This window comes from Rhinolophus sinicus, chromosome 1, assembly GCF_057876585.1.
Source record: "Rhinolophus sinicus isolate RSI-liver-muscle chromosome 1, RSI-T2T, whole genome shotgun sequence".
Taxonomy (NCBI): Eukaryota; Metazoa; Chordata; class Mammalia; order Chiroptera; family Rhinolophidae; genus Rhinolophus; species Rhinolophus sinicus.
The window spans coordinates 2,345,996-2,370,604 of NC_142501.1; the positions used below are offsets into that span (position 1 = coordinate 2,345,996).

Genomic DNA, 24,609 nt, shown 5'->3' on the forward strand with positions numbered 1-24,609 from the left:
AGGGGATACCTGGTGGGTGCCAAAGGATCCTGCAGGTCAGCCGGGTCTCCCAACCCTGGTGACCTTGCCTCTGGCCTCACTGTTGGGCTGCATGGCCTCCTGGGTTTCCTCGTGCCTGTCCTTGATGGGCAGGTGCCACTGGTGGCACAGGGTCTGGGCAGGCTGGGCAGGAGCTGGGTCCCTCCCCTGTCCTGACCCATAAAGAGGACACAGACAGCTGGGTTTGAACATGTAATGGGCTCGCTGCTGATGTGGCCCGGCCTGCACATGGTTCCCCGCAGCCCAGCACATACCCGAGGGCCCGTGTGCTCTAGCCAGCCTGAGGTCAGCCTGGCCGCAGTCTCTGTGCCACCAACTGGTGCCCGAGCAATCTGGGCTACAGCTGGTGAAGGTGTGGGAACCGTCCTCGCAGGGCCTGCAGCCATCATGGTCATGGTCCAGCGTGCTGAAGCCACAGCCCTCCTGGTCATCCATGCAGCCCAAGGCCAGACGTGTCCCTTACGGGTGTGGGCGGTATGCCCCACAGCCCCTTGCCCCCACAGAGGCTGCGCTGGGCCTCGACATCTGGGACTCTCAGGAACGGCACTTTGGGAGTAGCAGCCTTTCCCAGAGAGTGGAGGCTGGCAGGTATGGGCCAGGAAATCGAGGTGTCGGGTACCCACCTTCCCCCCTTCCCTAGCTTGGGCATATCAGCAATGCAGGATGCTGGGGGGGGGGGGAGGTGGCCAGGAGAGCCCCAGCCCTCCCAGGTGCTCACCTGTGTTCCCTGAGTATAGGTCAAGCCTCGGCCGCATGGAAGCTGTCACAGTGGGTCCACAGCGTGTGGTTGTCTGTCCCCCAGGTCCACCGTCAGTTTGGTGAAGGCTGGGCTGGGGGGTCAGGCCCCAGCCAGTGCTCACCTACAGGGGTGGGGCACCCCCTGGCACCCTCACCCCCATCCCTGCCCTGTGTTCCCGTTGGGGATCAAAGCTGCAGCCTCAAGCACAAGGCCCTGAGTGCCTCACTGCACCTGCCCCATCTCTGCTGACTCGCCGTGCAGCCGCCACCACATGCATGGCACACAGCGCCTGGGGCAGCGGCAGTCACGCCAGCTACCTCCCGCGCTCCATGCCTGGACCGGTCCACGCAGGCCTGCCCCTCCTGTTCTAGAGCAGGGCTACTGTCCCCTAAGCACTTTGTATTTATTGGAAAAACGGAAACCTTATTGTTTTCCTCCTGGTCAATGTAACGCAAATTTGCATTGTAATAAATTCAAATTCTCAGAAATAGGGTGAACACTCCCAGTAATTCCCCAGGCCCAGGGCTGCCGCCCACAGTTCAGTGTATGTTGTTTTACACCCCACTTTGTGGTCTCCTTTTCTCACTTAACATTGGATCCGGGCACCTGTGTTTGTTCATTGCCTGAATGGATGTTTAGGTTTCTGTCATCCTCTCCTGACCGTGAACAACACTCCGTGAACACCTCTGTGCCCAGGTGTGAGGTCTTAGGCTGTGCTCTCCACGGCGAGTGCCAGGCCTGGCCCTTCCCTGCCAACTCTGAGTGGTAACCTCTTGCTTTTACCAAAGTGACACACACAAAATACATCCTCTCCCCTCATGCTGCTGGCTGCTCCCCTGGGCAGTGGACACGCACCAGGGGCTCTGTGGTTGTGCCCGCAGATGCGAGAGCAGTCCCTTCCTGTGGGAGAGGCGTGTCAGGAGGGGTCAGGGGCTGGGACGCAGCAGGTCTCTCTGGGTGATGGGAACCAGAGCCCCCGCAGGGCCCCGCGATAATCCAGTAGAGCATTTACAGCCATGGTCCTGGCTCCATCACCTCGGGACACACCTGCCTCAGGCCTTCCTCTTGGATTCCTCGTGTTTGCTGGGCCCTGGCTCACAGCCAGACCCTCAGTTCCTCCCACTGCCCGAAACACCACCTCTCCTCCGTGGGTCCAACGTGGACCTCGCCTGCTGCCCGTGGCTTAGCTTCCCTGCCTTCCTCCTGGCCTGGCAGTGGTGTGGGGGCTGCCCCAAGCCCGGTGGGCCCCTCCTCACAGGACCAGAGGGGGGCCTTGTCTTTGTGCTTCCTCCCTCACTCATGGGTCCTCATAGGATGTGAGGCCTGTGGGGTGCAGACCTGTGGGACCAGTCAGGGGCTGCCCATCCTGCACGCACCCTGTCCAGCCAGACCTCAGGGTTCCAGTGGCACCGCTGGGACCTATGGAGAGAAGACCCTGGTCAGGGGTGGGCTCGGAAGCCTTGAGAGCCCCCAGCCCACCTCGGGCTAGTGAGACTCACCGGTATGCCAGCCACCATTAGCGGCTTTCAGTGTTATACCAGGCAGCTAGGCCAGGGCCCAGAGGGGCAGAGGAGAGCCGCAAGACCCAGCTCAGGGCGGACACCATGCTTCCTTGGGGACAGGCATCATGGGGGAAGAGGCCACCCCATGTCCCCGCCAGCCAAGCTCTCTGTGCCCTCAGCCTTCTCCATACCCGTCTGCGAACAACTATGCCACCCTTGGTGCTCACTGTGGTCTTTCTAGGCCAATCCGAGCTGTGGGTCCCCCACGAGCCTTTTGTCAAGGTAGCTGGGCTCATCCCGCCTCCTCCCTTCCCACATGCCAGGGTGCAGGGTCTGGGCAGGGCGGGGCAGCCCGAGGGTGTGGACCAGGGGGTGTGTCCCCCAGCACACTTCCCTTTGGCTGGTACCTTCACTGGGCTGGGGTCCACACTTGGGATGGGCAGTTGCCAGCGACCTGGGCAGCCTGTATCCTCTCCTGAGAGGCAGCTGGTGGCAGTAAGTTGCCCAGGACAGAAGGCATTGCCACCAGCATCCTACCCCCAGCCCAGGCCCCAGTTGCCCCTCCCCACCATGGCCCAGGGGAGCACCCCCTCCCTGGTCACTTGAGTTCCATTTTCACATATTTCACAAAACAGGAGTTTCCAAAATTAGCTTTTATTTCAGTTTCTAAGGAACACATACATGAGTGACAGGAAGGACACAGTCCAGCCCGAGGCTCCGCGGCCCAGCTCACGGCCATGGGTTTCACCTGATTTGATCAGACACCGAGTCAACACAGACAAGCAAATGTGGCCCAGACGGGCTGCACGGACACGTCGTAAACAGACGACCAGGTCAGCTGACTGTGCACAGGGCACTGACTGAGGCGGAAGTGCTGTGTGGGGCCGGCCCGACTTTGGGCGCCTATCTGTACCACCCCAAAGCGGGCACGCGGGAGGGTGGTAGGCGCCTGCTGGCACACGTGCAAACTGGCGGTCCTTGTCAGACACACGCCCTCTGTCCACCGAGGGTCAAAAAGAGCCCCAGGTCTCCCCCACAGATGCACAGGAAGCAGGTTTGACCCCCCACTGGCTGGAGGCAGACTGAGGGAGCAGCTGGAGGGGGTCCCACTGCCAAGGCTAAACCTGCCCACATGCTCACCTTCTTGGGACCGTGACCCCCAGGAAAAGACATCCAACCAGATTTAAGGCTAGTATTTCCTGACATTTGCTTCAGTTTGTTAAAGTTAAAATTACCTGAGTAAAAAATTTCAAATATTTTTAAAAGCCAAAAACACAATCTCTGCAGGCAGAGCAGTGCTGGCACACATCCGGGGCCCCAAGCTTGGCCACGGGGCCCTCCGGCCCTCCCAAGCCGTGAGCGGCTGTGGCTGGGTGCCCTGCCGGAAGGCACAGAGAGGGAGGGGATGGCTGGCTGTGGCCCACCATGCTGCACCTCCTGGGGGCCTCCCCGCCGGGGGCTGGAGGGGCAGCGTACGCCTCCAGACACTTTGCTGCCTGTGGACCCCAGGAATAGCCCCTGGGGCTGGTGGGGACTGGGAAGCCTGAGCTCAGAGCAGTTAAATAATTCTTTATTTGGGTGGGTTGGGGGAGGGCAGGCGAGACCGGGCCTGGATCCCCACGGGGGCCGCCCCGCGCCCCTCAGCTGCTACGCGGGAGCAGCCACACGTGGTCCTTAGATGTGGTGGCTCCATGTCCTTCCTACTTGTGTGGCCTGGCGGAGGACGCCCTCTGCAGGCAGTACTGGGTGGCAGGCAGCGACAGGACCAGGCTAGCGGTGCGGCGCCCCATCCAGTAGAGGCCATAACCCAGCAGGCCCAAGAAGGCAACCTTCACGGCCAGCCGGGACACTCTGCCGGAGATGGACGGCGGGGGGACGCTGGGGAAGGGAGGGCAAGCTGGGCCTGGCTCGGGGATGTGCTCCCCCAGCCAAGCACGGCCACCCCCTCCCTGCACCCAGCTCTGTGTTTGGGGGACTCGAGGGACAGACGGCACTCACGTCATGATCTCCTGGATATTGAGGTCGGTGGTCCAGTTCTTCTCAATGCCGGGAACGTGGCCCATACCCACGACGCCCACCACCACAGAGGGGACGCACTTCCTGGGCTCAGCTGTGGGGGGAGCAACCCATCAGCACCCACCCAGCGGTCACAGGTTCCCAGGTAGCCCCACCCAGCCGGCAGTCACCGTCAGAGGAGCGCGGCAGCTCCAGGCGCCGGGCGGCCTGCCGCAGCATGTAGGTCAGGTAGATGTCGCGCTCCGAGACGATGGTGCGGTGCAGGTCGGGGAACTCGCCGATCATCTCTGCCATCATCTGCTCCAGCAGGTCCTTCTGCTTGCAGCGCTCCACGTCGTCCTTGCTGGGGGCACAAGGGTATGCTGCCAGCCCCGCGGGGATGGCCGCCAGCAGCAGCCTGGTGCTGCGGACTCGGGTGGCGCCTCGGCACCCCTGGTGTGGGATCATGGCGGACAGACGGTATGGGAAGGCGCAGCCCAAGGACAGGCGGGACTTGCCGCACGGTGGGCTTCAGCCACGTGTGGGCCAGGCACTCTGCGGGTCCGCCCGGGGCCACTGGCCACCACTCCTGGGCGGGGGCTGCCTCCTAGGAGGCTGACAGAGCCCTACCTGATAGGGTCCGACAGGAAACACAAGCCCCAGGCCAGCTTGACCTTCTGCCAAAAGGAGAGCGCTGCGATGGCCCTCTTGAAGGTGACGGGGATGGGCCGGTCGCCCAGGTGGAACTTGCAGAAAGGCACCTTGCTGGCCTATGGCAGAGGCGAGGTTGGCTGGGGGCACCACAGGCCCCAGGGCAGCCCGGTACTGCACCCCCACCCGCCCCCACCCACAGCGCCCAGGGCAGCCCGGGCTGTGCCCCCCTTCCCCCGCTCAGGCACACCTCCTTGAAGGCCTCCCTGAACTCGCCGCCGGGGGCCATGCCCAGTTGCTCGGTGATGTGCGCTGACACCTTCAGCAGGAGCATCTGCATGAGGCCAGACATGACCCCGTTCTGCAGGGAGGGGCCTGACTCAGTCGGCCGCCAGCAAGGGCTTGCAGGGGGCCCCCACACCCAGAGACACTGCAAGGCCCCACCTGGCCCTGTGCACTCTCCGGACCCTCTTCAGGGCCCCACAGTCGAGGACCGGCTGCCTGGCCCCTACCCTGTGGATGCCCTTTCTTCCCTCCCCCCTCCGCCCAGACCCAACTCTTCAGCTCACATCTCATTGGGGCACCTGTTGGTGTGGTGGGCCCGGGCCCTGACGCAGTGGGGGTACCGCTCCGGCCTGGCAGGCTGGCCACTGAGACCACCCCCACCCCCAGTGACCTGCTCAGCAAACCCAGGGTCCTTCCTTCGTCATCCATCTTTCCCTCCTCTGGGAGCTGATAAACGAGGGCCTCCCCCCTCCCATGGCCAGGGTGTGCCAGGCATGGCTGCCCTGACCAGAGGCCATGTGACAAGGGCTGGGCGCTCACGGGGGGCTGGGCGCCGCACCTGCCTCACGGCCTGCTGCAGCTTCTCCAGGCTGATCTCCTTGGCCTCGCGCAGCAGCGTACGCTCATCCATTTTCAGCATGGACACGCGGTACTGGCAGAGCTCCACCACCACCACGTCGGGCTGCACGGCCCGGATTGTCTGCAATGGGCCCGCGGTCACCCTGTGCCCACACCTTGCCCAGCCCCCGGGGCAACCCCAGCGCCAACACAGTTCCTAAGTGACCGACAGAGAACGTCTGGAACAGGCCGGCCTGTCCTTGATGAGGCAGGGTGCACAGGAGGGACCCGGAACCCTCCCGCACGGCACTGCGTGTGGAGGCCGTGGCCCTGCCAGGGCTCGGGTGACCGCTCACCTTCACAACGTCCCTCTTGCTGTCGTCGCTGAAGTGGGCCGTGCCCACCACGTACACCCTGCTGCCGTCCTCGGCCACGAGCTCGGTCACCGTGCGTGGCAGGTTGGGCCGTTCTCGCCGCCTCTTCAGCTTCATCTCCAGAAGCAGGTTGAAAGCATCCACGTCGGCTGCAAGGACAAGGCCCAGCTTGGGGATGCCGCCCGCACTGGCAGCCGGGCACCGTGGAGCCTCTAGGTTCTCGGGCTTCTGGGTGCCAGGTGGGGGCCGTGCCACACTGTGGAACCTGGACGTGCACGGGCGCACACAATCCCCAACAAGCACACCACACACAGGGGTCCCTCCCAGCCTCGACACACCCGCTGCCAGGGACACTCAAAGCCACGGGTCTCCAATCACTATGACGTGACTGACCAGACCCCTCCCTGAGGGGAGGACCTGGGACAAGGGGTGTTGTTCACTCCACTGTGCTCAACAGCCCCCCACAATGTCCCGGGGTGGGCCAGGGCCCCTTCAAACTCAGGAGGTCACCCAGTCTGAGACCCCGCGACCCGGCCCTCCCGCCCAGCACCAAGCAATCTTGGGGAGACGAACACAGGCTCTGGGGTTCTCCAGAAAGCACCCTGGGCACCACCTCCGAAGCTTCTGATGTCACAACAGGTTCCGTGTCGGCCTGTGGAGGGGAGGGGACTGTCTGAGTTGGGGTGCAGGGCACCCTCTTGTCCTGACAGGCCCACCCGTTCCTGCGGCTGCTCCAGGAACTCGCAGGCCCTGTGGGCCACTCACCCCCAGGACTACAACCCTCTGTGTGATAATCATCTGTAGGGGGCCCACTCTCAGGGCACCCCACCCCGGGGACCCCTCGCCAACCCAGGGACACCACAGGAAAACCATGTGAATTAGCCAGTGACCCACGAAAGCCACCCTGAGGGGAGCTTCCTCTGCGCCTCGGAGCAGCAGGCCCATCCCCCCAGCCCAGGCCCCCGCCCCAGCCCAGGCCGGGCCTCTCACCTCCCGAGGTGGCTGCTCCTCCTCCCCCTCCATGGTGGCTCCCGGCACCGCTGAGTGAAGCCTGAGGAGACACAAGTCTGTCCTGACTGGGAGCCCCAGGCCGTGCACAGGGCCAGGGTGCGAGAAACTCCGTCAGAAAGTCAGAAACTTTGGTTGGTCATCCTGAGTGACCCCTGGGCGGGACTGCAGCCTCCCTGCCCCCGACATCACCAGCTCCCACGGTCCTACGTGAGCCTCCGCCAGCTGTGGGCAGCTGAGGTCCAGGGTCCCCAGGGCCTAGTGTGGTAGGGGTGCGACTCTGGCCACGGGTGACAGGCCAGCTCTGCCACACAGGCCAAGAGCAGTGCTGGGGCGCCTGCCCGGCCGTGGCCATGAGCCTTGGGTCCTCCGCAAGTCGGACTTGCGCCCCCACCTCCCGGTTACCCAACAGAGGAAGGGGGCGGCCAGGCAGTCCAGCACAGTTCCTTTTTGATTTGGAACAAAACAAAACTTACAAAACTCCCTACAAAGAGAACCAAATGGTAGAAATGAGTCTGTGTGTCCAGTCGGTGCTGGACCCTGGGATTATTCCGGGCGTCTTTGGACTTGCAGGAGTCAGTGCAGCTGCCCGCGCCATTCCAAGCCCAGCTTACAGAAAGACTCGAACGGGAAGCTTAGGCACCGTGACAAGGCCAGCCTCTCACGCTCTCCCTCAGAAAGGAGCCCTTCTCCCCCAACAAAGAAAACCGCCACAGACCACGGTGTTGTGGAGGCCACCAGGGCCAGCGGGCAAGGCTCACAAGTCAGGACATGGTATTCCAGACCCTGGTGTGAGGAGCGTCACCGCCATGGAGTGCCGGTGTCTGTCAGAGCCTTGGGTCCATGTCTGAGTTCAGTCAGAGGACCCGGGGTCCCGCTGCCACAGAACGGGCAGCGGGGAAGGCCCAGCTCCAGAACCACGTGCCCACCAGAGAAACTGGACAAGTGACTGGAAGTTGTCACACAGGGATGGTTCTCATTCAGTTTTAGTTGTGTGCGGTGTCATGGTTTTGTTTCACAGTCTGTCTCCGTCACACATGAACTGACAGATGAACTGATGCGACCCCTGGGAGCAGCAGCCGCTGTGGGGGACACTCAGACTGGACCCCACATGGCCGCACTGTGTGCCCAGGCTCACTAGTGCTGCATACTCTCCAAAACGTTCACAATAACAAGGAACACAAGTGATAAGCCTGACACCATAACAGGGCCCTTCCGCCTCTGTGCGCTGTGGTCACAGGGCTGCACTGTTCCCTCTGTGCCTGGCCTGGCCACCGACCCAGCAACTCACTGCCCGTCTGAGCTGCGGTTTCCTCGCCTGCAGCCGGGAGGAACCGTCTAGGGCAGGCTTTCCCTCTGGTGTGCCCAAACGCCTGGCCTGCTGTCCAGGGCCACTGACGAGCCCTGGAGCTGACTGAGAAGGGGGCACCCCTCCATCCCGAGGCCGGACAGGACTTTAGGAAGAAATGAGGCCGGAGGGAGAGTCAGGAAGAGGAACTGGCTTGGGGCCACAGGAAGCACTGGGCTCTGGGTGGGAGGCCAGCCAGCCCTGGGGTCTGGGCCTGGCCTGGGCGGTGCTTCAGTCCTCCAACAGGTGTCCTGCCCAGGAAGTAGCAGCAACACTGCTGGCACCTGGTCTGAGCGGGGCCTGGCCGCTGCCCAGGACCAGGACCAGGACCAGCACACCTGAGCGTCACGCCCAGCTCCTTCCCTTTACAGGTGATGCAAGGCGGCCGGAAACACAAACAGGAAGCTGTGCCCAGAGCCACAGGGCGGGCAGGGCCCAGGGGTCACAGCTGGGGGGCTGGCCCACCTCTCAGGTTCCTGCGCTGGCCCAGAAAGTGCAGCTGGAGAGGACCCTAGTCCACCTCACACGGAAGCAAACGATTCCCACTTCTGAGCAGCACAGACTGCCAAAGGGCAAGAAAAACTGAAGGAAACATGCTGTGCTGACAGCCTTCCCTCACCGGGAGGTGCTAGCCACAGGGCTGGGCCTGCCGCCCTTGGCCTTGGGGCACTGAGCCTGGCCACCCTCTGAAACGCAGGAGGGAGCCTGTGCCGCTGTTCCGGGTCCTGGCTCCTCCGGGCGGGGCAGACAAACTGTCTGGCCCACAGCCAAGCCCTGAGCCCTGAGCCCCCTGCAGCCACTCCCCAGAGGCAGGCACCTGGCCTGAGGGGTCACGCAGGAAGGCCACTGAGGCCACTTTTCTTTCTGATGTGACCAGGTCATCACATCCACTACTGCCCTCTAATATTCTGGTTCCCTCACCTGTGGGCAGGGCCCTGGCGATACCCTTGTAGGATGTTACTTCAGTGGGTTATTAATCCCCACTCCCCGCTCACACTTAGGCATTGTCAAATATCTATGGCTGGGCCCCATGCCTCCCGAGCAAGGCCACCTGCAGCCAGGACCTGACCCCACAGACCACCAGGCCCGGCTTCCACACCAGCAGGCGGCTGCCCGTGGAGCCTCCGTGTCCTTCCCAGTTTCCTGCCACACAAATGTCTGGACTGACCGTCCCAGCGGTTCACACCACTGCAGTGTGGTGACCCGAGACCCCTGGCTGACACGCTCCAGGCGGGATAAACATGCCCCTCCTAAACCGAGGCTGCGGAGCCCGGGACAGAGCAGGATGCTTCTGCCGGAACCCCATCCTCAGGCCCCTCCAACCAGCTCTCACTGCCAAGCAGCGCTGTCCACGGGGCACGACGTGGGGTAGGTGCTGGCACAGCAGGCTCCCTCCCAAGCAAGGCCACCGACAGCCAGTCCGTCTGGCAAACAGGACAGCTGCTTGCCAGCTGCCAGCAACCATGCTGCGGGAGACAGCCACGGGGTTGCCAGATCTCCCACCAGCCACTTAGCACTACGTGTCCTTGGCAGGACACCTGCACCTACTAGGACTCTTAGCTCCTGCCTTCAGCGCCCAGGTTAGAGCAGCCAGCCGTCCACCTGGCCACACACAGCAGGCCCTCTCCAGGCTGCAAAATGCATGCCTCATTTATAGCACTTGGGCCCATAACCTCTAGACCTCTCTGGGCTCTGCTCTGCCGAGACATGCTCTCCTGTCCCCAGGAGGGAGGGCAGGGGCAGAACCTGCAGGCACGAGAACCAGCGGCCACATTGCAGGAGACCCTGACATACGAGTTCTCCTCATCTCTACAGGGACAACACCATTATCTGTGTCGGAAATTATAATCCTCCATACAGATGACAGCAGCAGAATCACCCATGTGCTTCCAGGAAAACAAACTCCAAGTCTGTGGGATTTCCCGATAGCCTGAGAGGACCAGTCTCATCACATACCCCAGAGAGGGCACAGCTCAAAAGGCAGGGATTTGCATTAGGGACACCCTCCCCCCACCCCCCGCCCCGTCCAGGTGTGTAGCCCTGGGAGTTAAGCTGTCCTGTGTCAGTGATGTTATGAGCATTTGAACATGCTTTGCTGGGTGTCTGTTACAGGACAGAACCTGAGGACATTAGACAGTTTAGTGTGAGTGGCAGGCCCTAGGTTTCCACGTGTCCAGCCCAGGCAGCTGTCCCCTCTCCTGGGTCCCAGTGCTATGGACTGAATCATGTCCCCCAAATTCATGTGTGAACACCTGACCCCAGTGTGCCGGTGTTAGGAGATGGGGCCTGTGGAAGGTGATCAGCTTCAGGTGAGGTCAGGAGGGTGAGGCCCACGATGGGAACGTGCCCCTATGAGAAGAGACACCAATGAGCTGGCCCTGTGAGGACACGGCGAGAAGGCTGCCGCCTGCAAGGCAGGACGTGGGTCTACCAGCAACTAAATAAGCTGGCACCTCAACCTTGGACTTCCAGCCTCCAGAACTGCGAGAAACAGTTTAAGCTGCCACCTGCTATGGCCCCAGGGCAGACTGAGACAGCCATCCTCTCCCCCTCACCCCTCTACGAATCAGCAGTCCAGAAACTGCCTTCCAGACGCCAGCCTGGCGTCCCAGTGCTGGCCAAGGGCTGACCAGCACTGAATGGCTTCCAGAAACACCTCATCTCCCAATCAACCCACTAGGCCTGCTCAGAAAGCCAAGGGCCCCAAACTGGACAGACCAGCGGGCTGCAGAAAAGACTGGCTGGAGGCAGCAAGGTGTTGCCCAAAACCCTGTCCTACCCTGGGCCCCCACACCGTTGGCCACTGGAGACCCCCCGGGGTCTGCCCGGACCTGCTTTAGGGAGGTGTGGCAAAGTATGGGACCCCGTGGAGGACACACGCCAACTCGCATCTGAGCTGGAGGCCTGAATGGCTCCCTGTCCAGCACACCTGGCTGACCCTCCTGGAACCTGGACACTGCCCAATGCTGGTCCCCACACTGACCACCATCGCAGGGCGCTGTGTAGGGGCCGGCTGCCCACCCTGCCCAGCAACCTCAGACACACGTCATTGCGGCCATCCTACAAGGCTGACGGGGCACGGGGTCAGGGCTCCCTCCCAGTCACACCGCAAGGGGGGCAGCGGCAGCAAAGGGGAGAGAGGCGGGGAGAGCCGAGCAGCACAGGGCGCAGTGAGCCTGGGGCCTGCACGCCATCCTCTCCGGGGGACCCCGGAAGCCAAGAGGATTCCAGCTGGAAACCATCCCTTCCCTATGGAGCCTGTCCTGACACCCCAAAGTCAGCCGAGCACTTCTGGGCGAGTTTCGGGCAGTTTTTGGTGCCGATGCCAGCGCAGCCTCGACTCCTTTTCTTGGGGTAGTTCCCACCAAAACGCAGACGTGAACTTGGTGGTACTTTGTGGCACCCAAGTTACATCTCAATAAGGCTGCTTTCTAGAAACGAGGTGAGTCAAGACTGTCACCGGCCTCTGAAGTTGGTCGCGACAGGCAGGACTCCTCGGGGCTCCTCCGCCATATGGCAGCCTCGCTTCGCCCCGCCTGCGGGAGAGGTCGCCGCCCGCCCGAGAGGGGCCGGGTCCCCGCGAGACCCCGTCCCGCCGCTCCCCGGCTGGGGACCCCGCCCCCTCCGCGGCCTGTGCCACCTGGGCCCTGGCGACCCTCTCCACCGGCCCCCGCCCCGCGCGCCCTTCCGGCCCCAGGCCCGCACTGGGGCTGGAGGGCCCGGACCCTGACCCCCGACCCTGGGTCCCCGCGCACCGTCCCCGCCCCAGGCCCGTGCCGCGCGGCGTACCGAGGCGGGTGGCGATCCTCAACCGGCCTCCATGCGGCTCGTCGCCCCACCGGACGGGGCGGGCCGGAGCCGCGGGGCGGGGCAGCCGGACGGGCCAGCGGCCGGGCCCGGAGCGCGCGGCATGCCGGGAAGCGCAGTTCCGCGTGCCGTCAGCCGGTCCTGGCGGCGCTCCCGCGGACTACACTTCCCAGGGGGCTGCGCGCGAGCGCCCGCTGACTACATTTCCCAGAGGGCCGTGCGCGAGAAAGCCCCGCCCCGCCCCAGAGACTCCCATCCTAGGACGCTGGCGGAAGCTACGGAAAGGCGAGTTCGAATCCTCGGCCCGCTCCCTGAGAGGGGCGTCCTTGCGAAGCGCTCTTAAATTCTCTTAACCACGATTCCCAGTCGGTAAAATGGGGAGGATGTTAGTGCGGTGTCCACAGGGTGGCTTTCCGTCCAACGATACAGAACTGTCAATCCTGCACGAGAGGGACAGCCCAGAGTGGGATGCGAGGAGCAGGGACCTCGGGTCGCAGAGCGCGCCCGCGGGGGCTGGACCGACCCTCCCTGGGGCGCGCGGCCAGCGGCGGAGTGAGGGGGGCGCCAGGACTTCCGCACCCCGGCGCCCCGGCCAGCCCTCGGCGTGGCCGCCGGGGTCACAGGGGCCCCAACCGTCGGGGCCTCGGGACGGGCGGCCCCGGCGAGCTGGAGCCCGCGCCCGCTGGCAGCGGAAGGGCCCCGTCCCCCGCAGCGCTCGAGCTGGGCGGCCACCCCATCACGCTGGATCCTCGTCCTCGTTGGGCCGAGCGGCGACGGCTGGTGGCCTCGGGGCGCGGGGCGGGCGCGGGGGCGTGCGTGGGCGGGGGTGCACACGTGACAAAAGTCACGCCGATCACCTGCGGCGGTGGCTCGGGGCTGGGCGCTGGGCGGGTGGTGAGTGTGGTGACGGCTTCCTCCAGCCAGCGCCCCTGAAGCTCATGTCCACTTCCTGGACACAGCCCCTGGCCCAGGTCGCCCTCACTTCCGTCCTGGTCAGGGGTCGGGACTCCAGGCTCTGCAGAAAAGCTGCTGTGTCTTGCGCTGTCGCTGGTCAGTGGCAGCGGGAGGGGCTCCCCTTAGAAAAGGGAGGAGGGGAGGCCCTACTTCTGAGCTCTAGGATGAGCCCCTCTGGGGCCTCGGTGATGACTGCTCTCCAAGGCTGTCCCCCCGAGCCCGGGCCTCGGAGGGCCACCTGCCAGGCCTGGCCATGAAGGGCTGGCGCAGCCCACCAGCAGTCAGGTTCCAGGAAGACGGCCCGGGTTTCTGAGGAGCCAGGCTGGCACTGGTGCCTTTTGGGGATCACAGGTTCCCAGGGTCTGAGTCAGGGTGGACCTGGGGTCCGGCTGGCGGAGATAGTTCCTCCTGGCCAGCAGGCTGGGCTGTCTGCCAGGCTGCCACCACCTCCCTCACAGCATCCTGGTCCCCGAGGGGGCTGGCTGGCCTCAGGGTGCTCTGCGTTCTCCTTGGCGAAGGAGGGGCACTTCTGGTGCGTGGGCCTCTGGTCCATGCCCTCTGTCTGGCTCTCACCGTTCACTCTTTTTGTGTCGTCATTTCTGCCCTCCTGACCACCTTGGCCACCTTCACAGGAGGGCAGTGGCATTCACCAGGTGGTGTGTCATGGTCCACTGTGGGGCCCTTGCCCGGGGTCTGGAGCAAGATGAGAGGCCCGCGCTGGGCTGGGAAGAGGCCTGGGCTCCAGTCCCGGCTGTGTGGATGGTGCAAGGTGTTCTCCAAGCCTCTCCTGTTCCGAGAGAGGGATGGAGCCCCCCCCGCCATCCACCCTGCTGGGGGCGAGAGATGGGTGAGGAGATGATGGGCAGAGGGTTTCAAAGGAACATGAGAGCGCATTGGCGCCCCCCTGCACTGGCTGGGGGCAAAGTGGCATCCCTCGGCACTTGGCGCAAGGTGTTTGCTTCTGCCGGAGGCTGACTCAGGCTCTCCTCTTCGTCAGCAAACCTCGGATCAGCTCACACCAAGGGCATTGTGTTTACTCAAAGGCACATACTACTTCTGGATAGGCCTTGGCCCTGGGGACAGGCAGGTGGCAGCCTGGCAGTGATTCCACTGGACAGACCGGAGACTCAGCGGCAGGTATGCCCCAGCCCCCCCTGGATCCGTATGGACTTGTGCAGCCTGCCGCACAGGAGGAAGCGTGCAGGAGAGGGACTGTCCGCAGTGCCGGGGCAGCACACACCCTGCAGGGCTCTGGGGCCATCTCCATTCTCCGTGGAGCCACCAGTGTACGCAGGATGAGTTGGAGGCCACAGTGGGGCAGGGATGGCCATTCAGGGCCCAGCTGGGCTCAATGTACGGATGGGTGGGGGTGGGAGGGTCAGGCAGACCAAGCATGATTCCAGCCCCACTCAGCGATTGGCAGGGCCCATGGCAAATGCGTCCACCTGAGGCCGGCATGACTTGGGTTCCCTGGGTGGGTCACGTAGGCCTATACCATCTCGATGGCACCAGGTGCCACTCTGGGACCAAGAAGGACGCTGCCAGGGGCCAGGAGGTCATCTTGCCCTGCAGGACTGCGCCCGCCTGCGCAAGTCCTGTGGGCACATGGGTTCCCTCCCATGGATGTGTGGAAATGCTTCACCATTCCCCAAGGGGCAGTGGGCTGCGTGGCCTGGGGTGCTAGGCCGTGAGTGTCCTGACTCACGTGAGGGAGCAGGGTGTATAGTGGTGCCTTTTCATTTCCTCATGCTCTGGCACCTGGGGCCTCTTGATGGGAGAGACCCCCCCTCCCAGGCTAGCCGGTTCCTAGAGAGAGCAAACAAGTTCAAGTGCAAACCAGCCAGTTCAGAGCCCGTCCCCTTGGTGAGGCCCCTACGTGGGGCCACTTCCCCGCCCTGCCCCCCACCAGGTACCCGACAACTAGGGGCAGCGCCTGTGCCCGGAGCCTGCGACATCATTCACACAGCCCGTCCTTGGTCTTCAGGCTGCCCTCCTGCCACACGCTCCTTTCTGCAGAAACCACAGCAGAGGCTGCTGCACCCGCTTTCCCTGGCAGTCTCCTGACCCGCAGTATGGCCCCCTCTTCTTGAGGACTGAGAATCACAAACTGTCTTTTCAATGGCCGGTGTGTCCTGACCTGCTGGCCTCACCACACCTGAACAGCAGGACAACCTACGTTTCAAACATGTGGGATGGAGCCCCTGCCCGGTCCCCTGGATGACTGTCCGACTGTCCACTCCCAGGTCAGCCTGCCCAGTTCACGGCTGCTCCAGGGAGGGGCCTGCAGAGGGCTTCCCGGCCAGGCCAGGCAGGTCCCCACAGGGCACCGCAGTGGGCCTCTGATCTCAGCTGAGCCCTCCCTGCGAGTCCAGGCCTGTACCTGCCCACTTTAGCCCCGAGGCTCTGGCCTGCTGCTCCAGCTACCTGACTGTAGAACGTCCATTCAGACCTTCAGCGTCACCCGTGGTGGCCTGCAGGGCATGTGGCTCCATGGTGCACCCATAGGACCGGCTTTATCCCCATCCGGGTCCTGGGCCTGCTGATGGGGACCCCTGACTTGGAGACCCATGATACTACAGAGAGGTATGTCCAGAACACATCAAGGACACACCTCTTCTGGGATGAATTCCTAGGTCCCACCAGCAATCTGTTCTGCTGAGTGTACCCAATAGCCCTGTCCCCAAGCATCTGATGGAGGGGACAGCTTCCTAGGGCTTGTGTCTTCATCTCTGCTGAGCCTGGGAGCCCTGGAAGACCCACTGGAATCCTCCATTACCCAGAGGCCACGACACATCAACCAGGAGTGACAACTGTGTGCTCCTGCCTCACTGTGGGCACAACAGGCCTCCTGGGGCGACCTGGAGGGCAGCGGGGCGCCTCCTGTGGCCCCACCATTCCCCAGCCCCCTGAGATGATGGCAGGTCAGGGCTAGGCCTGCAACTGGGTGGAGGCGTCCGAACCCAGGCAGCCTCGGCCACAGCAACAGCCTCCTGTAGGATGGACCACGCAGGACTCAGGTGGTATCAGAATAATATTTATTGATATGCTCGGTGCTACCTTGTTAATACTGTCACGTTGTCGCCGTGGCTGAGGTAATAGGGACAGGCCCGCCGACACCGGCCCTGGGCTCCCACGGGATGCGGCATGGACCCTGGGGCCAGGGGGCTGGTGGCCCGGGTGGGGGACGTGGTTATTGCATTGGACTCCTTCCTCGCTCACACGCCGATGCCCACGCCTAGTCTCACACGCACTCGCTCACCCCTGGGCCTGCTCACACACACACACGGGTGCACACTCACATGCTTGCACGCTCACACACACATCCACTTGCATACTGGTGCCCTCCCCCTCGTGCCACTCACTTGCGCACACACACACACACACACACCATCCACTGTTTTAAATGCACCCTAAATCTCCTGATAATAAATATACTCGCTAGTTACAGTAACCATAGTAAAATAAAGTACAGGTATGTCGGGGTACAAGGAGAAAGTGCGTGTAGATCTGTGACCCGAGGTGGCCCCTGGCCCCTGCCTGGGGCGAGCCATGAGTATGCCCTCTTGGGCGTGCCCAGGCCCAGCGTGTCACCACCCCAGTTTCCTTCAAGGCCTGGGACCCACGCTGTCTTCCCACAGACCATTCCCTCACAGGCCAGCATCCTGGGCCAAAGGGAAAATTGACTAAAAAAATAAACTCTTCATCTCACAGCCAAGCGCCTGATGCAGGGTGGAGGAGGCTCACTGGGGTCGCAGCCAGCCCCCGGCCCAGTCAGCGCCCAACGACGCCATGGGGCAGGTGGGAGAGGTGTGAGCCCAAGGCATGCGGGTGGGAGGCGAGGGGCGGGCAGTGCTGGCAAAGCAGAGGCCGCGTCCACACAGGGCTGGGGGCTGCTGTCCTGCGCTCATGCAGAGGGGCCTGGGGGGGCCCAGGCAGCCGTCCCCTCAGAACTCCACAGTGCTCACCACTGTCCTGGGCTCGTCGAAGGTGGCGATGAGAATCTGCTGGGGTGGGGGGATGGTGATGAGGCTGCCCACGTCCGGGGGCGCCCGGGGTCCCCCTTCCTCCTCCTCCCGGGCCTCGTAAAGCGTGCTGATGTGCAGCAGTGGGTGGGTGGCATTGCGGCTCAGGATGCTGAGGGGCTCAGTCTTGCCCAGGCTGGCTGGTGACAGGGGGGCTGTAGCAGGGCCTGCGGGGGGCGAGCAGACGTGAAATGGGCCTCCCGAGGGAAGTGTGGCCCGGGCCGGCTCTGCTGGGTACAGGATTTCCTTCTCAGGCAGTGGAGCATCTGCGAACAACCGAGAACAGAGGCGCATCACACCCCAGCAGACCACCTGAGTCCCCACCAGGGAAGGCTGGCCACCGAGGGCCAGCTGGGGCTCGTGGTGCTGAAGTGTCCTGGGTGGGGTTGATCCTCCCTCCCTCTGCCTCCTCAGCAAAGCAGGAGCCAGCAAGGCTACCTGCACACAGCAGCCCCAGAGCAGCAGCACCATTTCCAGAACCTTCTCAAAGGCCTGAGCCACCTCACTGCCGCGTGCCCTCTAACCTTCGGCCGACGGTTCATCCTGTCCCATCCCAGGGATCTCCCAGGGATCTTCCCCACACTCACCCCGGCAATTAGCCCACCCTCGCTTTTGTCTAGCGGGTTCATTCCTGAACCTCTTTCACGGGGTACCCAGGTGCCCCATTTGGGGTAGGTGGTGTGCGGGGGTCCCTCCCCTCCCTGGGACCCCGGATGCCAAGGTCTTGCCCAGTGGCCTACCTTTGGTGGGTGCAGCGGCCAGACCCAGCCCGCACTCCTCTGCCTGGGACAGGAAGCCCCCTTCCTGGCTGCGGGAGGCGGGCAGGGCGGCGGGAACGGCCTCGGGCTTGGCCTTCTTGGTGCCCAGGATGTAGGGGTGCACGTCCAGGGAGAAGTGGCGGGTGTGCTTCTTGTCGGAGACCGCGGGCGGGCCGGGCGCCGCGTCGCCGCCTCCCTTGTAGTGGTGCGCCGCCCGCGCGCCCGCGTCCAGCAGCGGCGCGATCAGCGTGTCCGTGGCCGTCTTGCGGCGCACGGGCTTGGGCTTGTCGGCCTTGCTGTTCTCCACGCGCATGATGGCCAGCGGCTCCTTGAAAGGCTGGGGCAGCGGGTTGCTGGTGGGGATCCACTTCATCTTCTTGCGGGGCCTCTTCACGACCGGTGGCTCGGCGGCGCCCTCGGGCTCGGCGGGGTTGGCGCTGGGGTCCACGGTCTGCACGCCCGCGTCGCGCACGGTGGGCGTGGCGTCGTGGTTGGACTGCGCCAGCGCGGCCAGCAGCTGGCGCACCACGTTGTCATACATGAGGTCGCTCTCGTTAGTGATGAAGTCCAGCCGGTTCAGCGACTTGATGTGGTCGCGGTTCTCGTTGCAGAACATGGCGAGGATGTTGATGTCGCAGAACTGGGAGCGGCGCCATTGCCGCCGCGTCTTGATGCCCACCTTGTGCAGCTTGTCGAAGATGAAGTTGCTCTTGCGGAAGATGAACAGGTGGATGAGATTGACGAGGATGATGAGGTTCATGGAGCAGAGCAGCACGATGTCCACGCCCGCCACCAGGCGCTGCAGCTGCACGGACGGCAGCTTGCAGCTCACGCGCACGGCCGCGCCCCCGCCGCCGCCGCCCGCAGGCCCGTCCGGGGCGGCGCCCAGCGCGCACGTGAACTCGTTCTGCTTCTGCGTGGCGTAGTAGGTGCACAGGTAGGAGATGGGCGCCACGCTGAGCAGCAGGATGAGCAGGTGCCGCGCCAGGTACAGCTTGGCCAGGAAGTTGCTGCGGCCGCGGCGCTCCAGGTACTTCTCGAACAGGTTCTGCTCCGGGCTCTTGTCCTTCTCGGCGTTCTCGATGATCTCGCGCTTCTCGCGCTCCGTGATGCCGGGCCCCTTGGACTGGATCTGCTTCTCGATCTTGGGGGCGCGGCCCTCGGCCGCGCGGTGGTAGCAGTTGTCGATTTCCTGCAGCAGGAAGTTGAGCTCCGACGTGAGGCGGGTGGAGGCCAGGAACTCCCAGCCCAGCGCCGGCACGTACATGATGGCGGCGAAGGCCAGCAGCGAGTAGGGCAGCAGCTTGTGCTCAAACAGCGACGGCCACAGGCTGGCGTCCACGCCGGGCAGCGCGTCCCGCAGCTCCGTCCAGCAGTAGCCGCGGGCGTACAGCGCCTGGTCGCGGGTGAAGTTGTGAGGGGTGTAGCAGTAAATGGGTTCCTCTGGGGGCAGAGAGGAGATGCGGGCTGGGGGCTTCACACCCCGGGCGCCGCGCCCCTCACCCCCTCCCGCACAGCTGCCGGCGGGACCGCTGTGTGTGCCCCAACGACGCCCCCAGTCTGGTGGCTTCCCCTCCCCCACGTCCCAACCGCGGTGGTGTGGGGGCATCTCAGCCTAGGGACCCCTCACAGCGGCGGCTGCCGCACAGCTGGTGGTTGCAGTCGTGCCCACCCCGTCCCAGGGGTCCAACCTGCTCTTCCAACATGAGGCCCTCTCCAAACACTATACAGCCTGTGTGCACAGGGGGAAACTGAGTCCCAGAGTGGAGCAGGACAAGGCCACGCCACTCAACCAAGGTGCCTCTTCCAGGGGAACAGCTGGGCCAGCCCGCGGTCTTGCACTGCCCTATGTGTCCCTGGCTATCCTGAGAGGGGGCACTGTAGCCCTGTGTGCCCCTGGAAACCCCACTGCTGAGCTCCCAGGGCCAGCGACTGTGCTCTCAGAAAAGTTTTGCCACAAAAGAGCCGGGTGCTCTGTCTGCAGTTTCAGGGAGGAACCAGTTGGCACCGCGTATGTACACACTCCGGGCCCCTCCAAGTTGGGGTCCCTGCCTGGGCAGACCCCGGAGTGCCCTTCCAGAGGTGAAGCCGACTTGCTCCCTGCTGCCAGCACCTTCCTGCCCCCCCTGGGCCCCTACTCCATGGAGGCGGCTCCTCTGGCTGGCAGGACCCTACCCCAGCCACCCCCAGGTCTGGTTCATGGCCCCCACCCTCTTCTGTTAGCTCCCCTCACCGCAGGGGAGGTCCAGACGTTCCCAGAATCCGCAGCCCTTCCAGACCTCCAGGTCGCGTGCTGCAGTGGGCTCCCCAAGCCCTGCGACCAGGCTGCTTTGCACAGACTGTGCAGGTGGGATTAGGTTAGGGCTCCTGTTGGGGCGATGAGTCCGGATTATCTGGGTGGGCCTGGTGTAATCACAGGGGTCCTTGTAAGAGGGAGGCAGGGCGGTCAGAGTCAGAGAGAGATGTGAGGATGGAGACGGAGGTCGGAGAGAAGGGAAGACACCGCTCTGCTGGCCTTGAGGCTGGAGGAAGGGCCAGGAGCCAAGGGATGTGGGTGCCTCCAGGAGCTGTGCTCTCCGGGAGCCTCCAGAAGGAACGTGGCCCTGCTGACACCTTGACTTGGCCCCACTAGACTCAGTTCAGACGTCTGAGCTGCAGACCCGTAGTAAGACAGTGAGTTCCTGTCCTTAAGCCACTAAGTTTGTACTCATTTGTTAGAGCAGCAGCAGGATAGGTGGTGGCGGCCACTGGCCAGCTGCCTCCTTCCACCAAGACCTTTCACACACCCAGAGCCTCCCCAGCGACCATGCTCCCAGGGTGCTGGGGCACTGGGGGTGGGGCCCCTAGAGCGACCCAGGAGTGGGCCTCCCTGGTCTCCTTGAGCTGGGTTGGAGGGTCTCACCTCTCATAGGACCACCCTGGAGACCCTGGGGGCTCTTGGGAACCCACAGGCACATGCTTCTTGGTCCTCAGGGGGCAAAACACTTGTCTCCTTTCCTTTTTGAAAAGGAATGCAGAGGACTGAGCTGGGACAAATGGCCTTGGGGACACCTGCACCACTGCGGTTGGAGAGGTGCATCAGGTTACGCTGGGACCTGATTATTTGGCTGTTTTAGGAAAGAGTATATGTGGGTCCCCCACCCCTGGCCACATAATGTCCAAGGACCCTGGTAACCCTTCAACTCTGGCCTCTCCCCCATCTCGGTCACATGCCCATCCAATCCCTCTGTCCACTGGTGGGGCATCTGTTCACAGTAGCCCTGGCCAGGAGCAGTGGGGGTCTTCTGCCATTTGCCACCCTCCGAGCTTGGGGGCCAGCAGTGCTTGGTTGGCTCTTCACCACAACCATGACAGCACCTGCAGGTGGTCCCCTCAAATCCCTGATGAGCAAGCCAGGGTGCAGAGAGGCCGCTGTGCCCTGCTCCAGGGCAGCCACCAGGCAGGGTCAGTGGGTTGAGCACTGGGGCCCTGGCTCAGGCGGGGCTCCCAGGAGCTGGGGCATGGATCCTTCTGCAGCAGCAGAATGCACCCTGCACCCACACCCTGGGCTCAGATCCTCACAGATGGACCCTGAGACAGCACTGAGGGGAGGGCGTCCCCAGGCGGGGTCCTGTCCAGGGGGAATAGGGCGGAACGACCTCCCTCTCATCAGTTAGAGCTTCGGACCTCGCCTTCCTCTTGCACCCCCCGCCATCTAATCAACCCACCCTGTGACGAGGTTTCCACCTGCAAGGCGCTGTTCCCCTGCACCCCTGTTGTCCACGTGTCTGGGGAAGGGACTCTGGGACGCTTCCGAGTTCTCGTGACTGAGGAGCATGAGTAGGACAGTAGATGGGCCACTGTCCTGCCGGGGACTGATCAGGTGAGCAAGAGAGGACGCTGACGTCCCCAAGCTGCAGGGGGTGCAGACAAGCACAGTGCCAGACTCAAAGGGGACTTGAGAACCCACCACGGGACGGGTCCCATGTCCCGGACACCAGGCAGCAGCACCCACCTGCCACCGCTCAGAAGGCCTGCCCTGTCCACGCTGGGGAGGCCCCGAGCCCAGGTGGGCACACACATGTCCGTGTGCAAATGCAGGTGGGTGTCAAGGGGCAGCCCGCCAGGATTAGGACACACTCAGGGAGACCCCGGCAGCCCAGGCTGGGCTGGATACAGAGGGGTGCTGAGGCCCCACCTGGGAGAGCTGGATTCACGTAGAATATCAGAGTGGGGTCCCATCCCAGGAGGTCATCTGAGGGTGACTGAGTCCTGAGCCTGCTTCCCCCCAATGTGCATCTGTAGTGGGTAGAGTTGGGTCCCCCAAAGATGTTTGACACCCAACCCCAGCTGGTATCTGTGACTGTGACCTTCCTTGGAAATAGGGTGTCTGCAGGTGCAATCAAGTTAAGCTGAGATCTCAGTGGATGGGCCCCCATCCAGTGATGTGTCCTCAAGAAATCGGGGAAGTTTAGCTACAGACACCCAGGGAATAGGTGCCCATGAGAAGACGGGGACCCAAACTGGGTGACACAGCCTCAATGAAGCCAAGGACCCTGGGACCACCAGAAGCTGGAGGCAGGGGGGACCCTGCCCACACTGTGGAGCTTGGATTCCAGGCTGAGAACCAAGTTCTCGGGCTTTGAGCACCAGGTCTGTGCTGATTTGCTGCAACAGCCCCAGGGACCCACCCTGAGGGACACTGAGGCCCCACTGTGCAGTTGGTGCACATGCGTGGGTGGTGCCCACACCAGACTGGGCTGTGCCTCCTGGCCGTGTGCGTGTCCTAATCCCAGGTTGTCTGAGCATCTGGCCACTGGTGTGCCCCCCGCCCTGGGGTGGGATTAGGCGGCTTGGACAACGTCCACCCTCCAGCCTAACGTCCCTAAGGTCACAGGGACCCTAAAAGACAACAACTTTGTGCAAGAACCTAAGCCCGTGTCACCTGGGACAGCAGCTTGTCCCTCCTCCCTCCTCCGGGAACCCTGACACCTGACACGGACTGCCACCTCTGGCGCTCAGGCGTGGCCGATGGACTGGGCAGGGGCCTCCCTGATACCTGGGCCCTGAGAACCCTTGCCAGCCAGACCCTGGGGGAGCATTTCCCTCCCTAGCTGCCTACCTCAGGGAGGCCTCACCCTGGAGCTGAAGGAACCTGCCTGCTTCCTGGGGACCTTAACAGGCTTCCAGCCCCACACCTCACCCAGTGCCGCCTGTGCTGTCCTCCTCAACCTGTGCACCACCTGTAAGTCCTTTTCTGGTCCTCACCTGGAGGCTCCTCCTTTCCTCAGACCCTGCCCACCCCCTTCCTGGGGTCCCCTTCTCATGCCAGAACCCCTGGCATGTCTCATTTCTGCCTGGACCACGAGGTCCAGGACCCGTCCATCCCGAGCTGGTGGAAGGTAGAAACAATACATGGAGAAGAGGGATCTGGGGCCATCCTGAGGCTGGTGATACTGCATGGATGGGTGGTGGTGAGGGTGTTGGGAGACCCCTGGGCGCTGCCAACACTGCCAGGCCCAGCCGTGTGGCCAGCGGCGGATGCAGCAGCGCGACACCTGCAGACGCGCCCCTCCCGCCCGCGCCCGGCGGCCTCACCTGCGAAGTTCTTGGTGAAGACCAGGGTGACCAGCAGGATGGGGACGAGCACGGTGCCGATCGTGACCACGCGGTCGAACGGCAGCTCGAGCTTGAGCTGCAGCAGCAGCGCGGCCAGCGCGCCCGCCTTGTCGTCCTGCGCGCTGGGCAGGATGAGCTCTCGCAGCTTCTCGCCGGCCAGCAGCGCCGTCGCCATGTCCGCGGGCTGCTCCAGGAGGTGGTGCATGGGGGGCGGGGCGCGGGGACGACCGGGGGTCGCGGGGTGGGAGGGGGCGCAGGGAGGGGGAGGGTAGCGGCGCGGACGGGGGCGGGAAGCGCGGGTTGGGAGTGGGGCTCGGGGGGGCAGGGAGGCGGGAGGTATTGGGGGGCGCGGGGCGGGAGGGGCGCGGAGCCCGCGGCCGGGTGCGGGTGGGGGGCGCTCCGCCGCCCGGGCGGGCAGGGGTCGGGCCGCCGGGCCCCGCCGCCCCCGCTCGGCTGCAGCGCGGCCCGGCCTGGCGCGTCCTTCCGGCGGGGGCGGCGGTGTCCCTGGCTGGGGCCGCGGCCCCGCTCCCGCAGCGGGGAGGGGGCTGTTTACCTGCGGCAACTCGCGGCGTGGCTCCGCCCCCCCGCCCCCCCCACCCCCGCCACGCAGATGCGGCGCCCGCGATGACTTTGCAAAAATTATTTAAATTCAATAAAATGAATTAACAAGGACTGGTCCCTCCTCTTCCTCAGGACGGGGGAGTGTGGGAGAGGCTGAGTGGGGGGGCTACCCTCGGGGGGCGCACACGCGGTGGAGGTGGGGGCAGGGGTGGGCTGGGGTCGGACCAGCCGCACCGGCCCCCCGCCCAGCCCTGGGTAGAGGGTTCCTCGTCCTGCCTCTGGCAGTGTCGCCACTCCCCTACCCAAAGCCTGGCCGCCACTGTGGACACAGAGGCCCCCCGTCACTCTGGGGTGTTGCGGACACAGACAGGGGACTGGGCCCCCCCCTTATCCCGCTCGGGTGGCGGCGC

At 63.9% G+C, this 24,609-nt stretch overlaps 2 protein-coding genes and 1 long non-coding RNA gene across 8 annotated transcripts; 1 reads left to right on the forward strand and 2 right to left on the reverse strand.

Moving 5' to 3' along the window:
* Positions 1-2,918: 2,918 nt before the first annotated feature.
* Positions 2,919-12,419, reverse strand: TRABD (TraB domain containing). Of its 2 annotated transcripts, none has more exons than XM_074326636.2 (10): positions 12,289-12,419; positions 7,134-7,194; positions 6,717-6,795; positions 6,126-6,292; positions 5,771-5,911; positions 5,177-5,287; positions 4,906-5,045; positions 4,467-4,639; positions 4,279-4,390; positions 2,919-4,158 (listed from the first exon to the last, which is right to left on the reverse strand). In XM_074326636.2, the coding sequence occupies exons 2-10, from the start codon at positions 7,164-7,166 to the stop codon at positions 3,981-3,983; spliced, it is 1,134 nt and encodes a 377-aa protein (XP_074182737.1). In that variant the 5' UTR covers positions 7,167-7,194; positions 12,289-12,419; the 3' UTR covers positions 2,919-3,980. The 2 variants fall into 2 exon arrangements, with proteins under 2 accessions (XP_074182737.1, XP_074182738.1); XM_074326637.2 differs by having other exon boundaries at positions 6,757-6,795; positions 12,289-12,338.
* A 128-nt stretch (positions 12,420-12,547) lies between these two features.
* Positions 12,548-16,589, forward strand: LOC109434911 (uncharacterized). The gene is made up of 2 exons (XR_002135897.3): positions 12,548-14,397; positions 15,170-16,589. It is a non-coding gene; the product is annotated as an uncharacterized LOC109434911 (long non-coding RNA).
* On the reverse strand, positions 16,282-24,232 carry PANX2 (pannexin 2). Of its 5 annotated transcripts, XM_074326634.2 has the most exons (4): positions 23,618-23,745; positions 20,274-20,407; positions 18,023-19,483; positions 16,282-17,548 (listed from the first exon to the last, which is right to left on the reverse strand). In XM_074326634.2, the coding sequence occupies exons 3-4, from the start codon at positions 19,305-19,307 to the stop codon at positions 17,205-17,207; spliced, it is 1,629 nt and encodes a 542-aa protein (XP_074182735.1). In that variant the 5' UTR covers positions 19,308-19,483; positions 20,274-20,407; positions 23,618-23,745; the 3' UTR covers positions 16,282-17,204. The 5 variants fall into 5 exon arrangements, with proteins under 5 accessions (XP_074182735.1, XP_019567921.1, XP_019567920.1 ...); XM_019712362.3 differs by lacking the exon at positions 20,274-20,407 and having other exon boundaries at positions 16,282-17,449; positions 23,618-24,232; XM_019712361.3 differs by lacking the exon at positions 20,274-20,407 and having other exon boundaries at positions 23,618-24,214.
* Positions 24,233-24,609: the final 377 nt, after the last annotated feature.

Excerpts from the sequence above, each read along its gene's own strand:
- TRABD (XM_074326636.2), bottom strand. The coding sequence starts at position 7,166 with ATGGAGGGGGAGGAGGAGCAGCCACCTCGGGAG. Across the intron at positions 5,912-6,125 it reads GCAAGAGGGACGTTGTGAAG|ACAATCCGGGCCGTGCAGCC; the intron begins GTGAGCGGTCAC and ends GGCCCATTGCAG. Across the intron at positions 5,046-5,176 it reads TCAGGGAGGCCTTCAAGGAG|GCCAGCAAGGTGCCTTTCTG; the intron begins GTGTGCCTGAGC and ends CCTCTGCCATAG.
- PANX2 (XM_019712361.3), bottom strand. The coding sequence starts at position 23,843 with ATGCACCACCTCCTGGAGCAGCCCGCGGACATGGCGACGGCGCTGCTG. Across the intron at positions 19,484-23,617 it reads CTTCACCAAGAACTTCGCAG|AGGAACCCATTTACTGCTAC; the intron begins GTGAGGCCGCCG and ends CTCTGCCCCCAG. Across the intron at positions 17,549-18,022 it reads GGCCGCTGCACCCACCAAAG|ATGCTCCACTGCCTGAGAAG; the intron begins GTAGGCCACTGG and ends GGTTGTTCGCAG.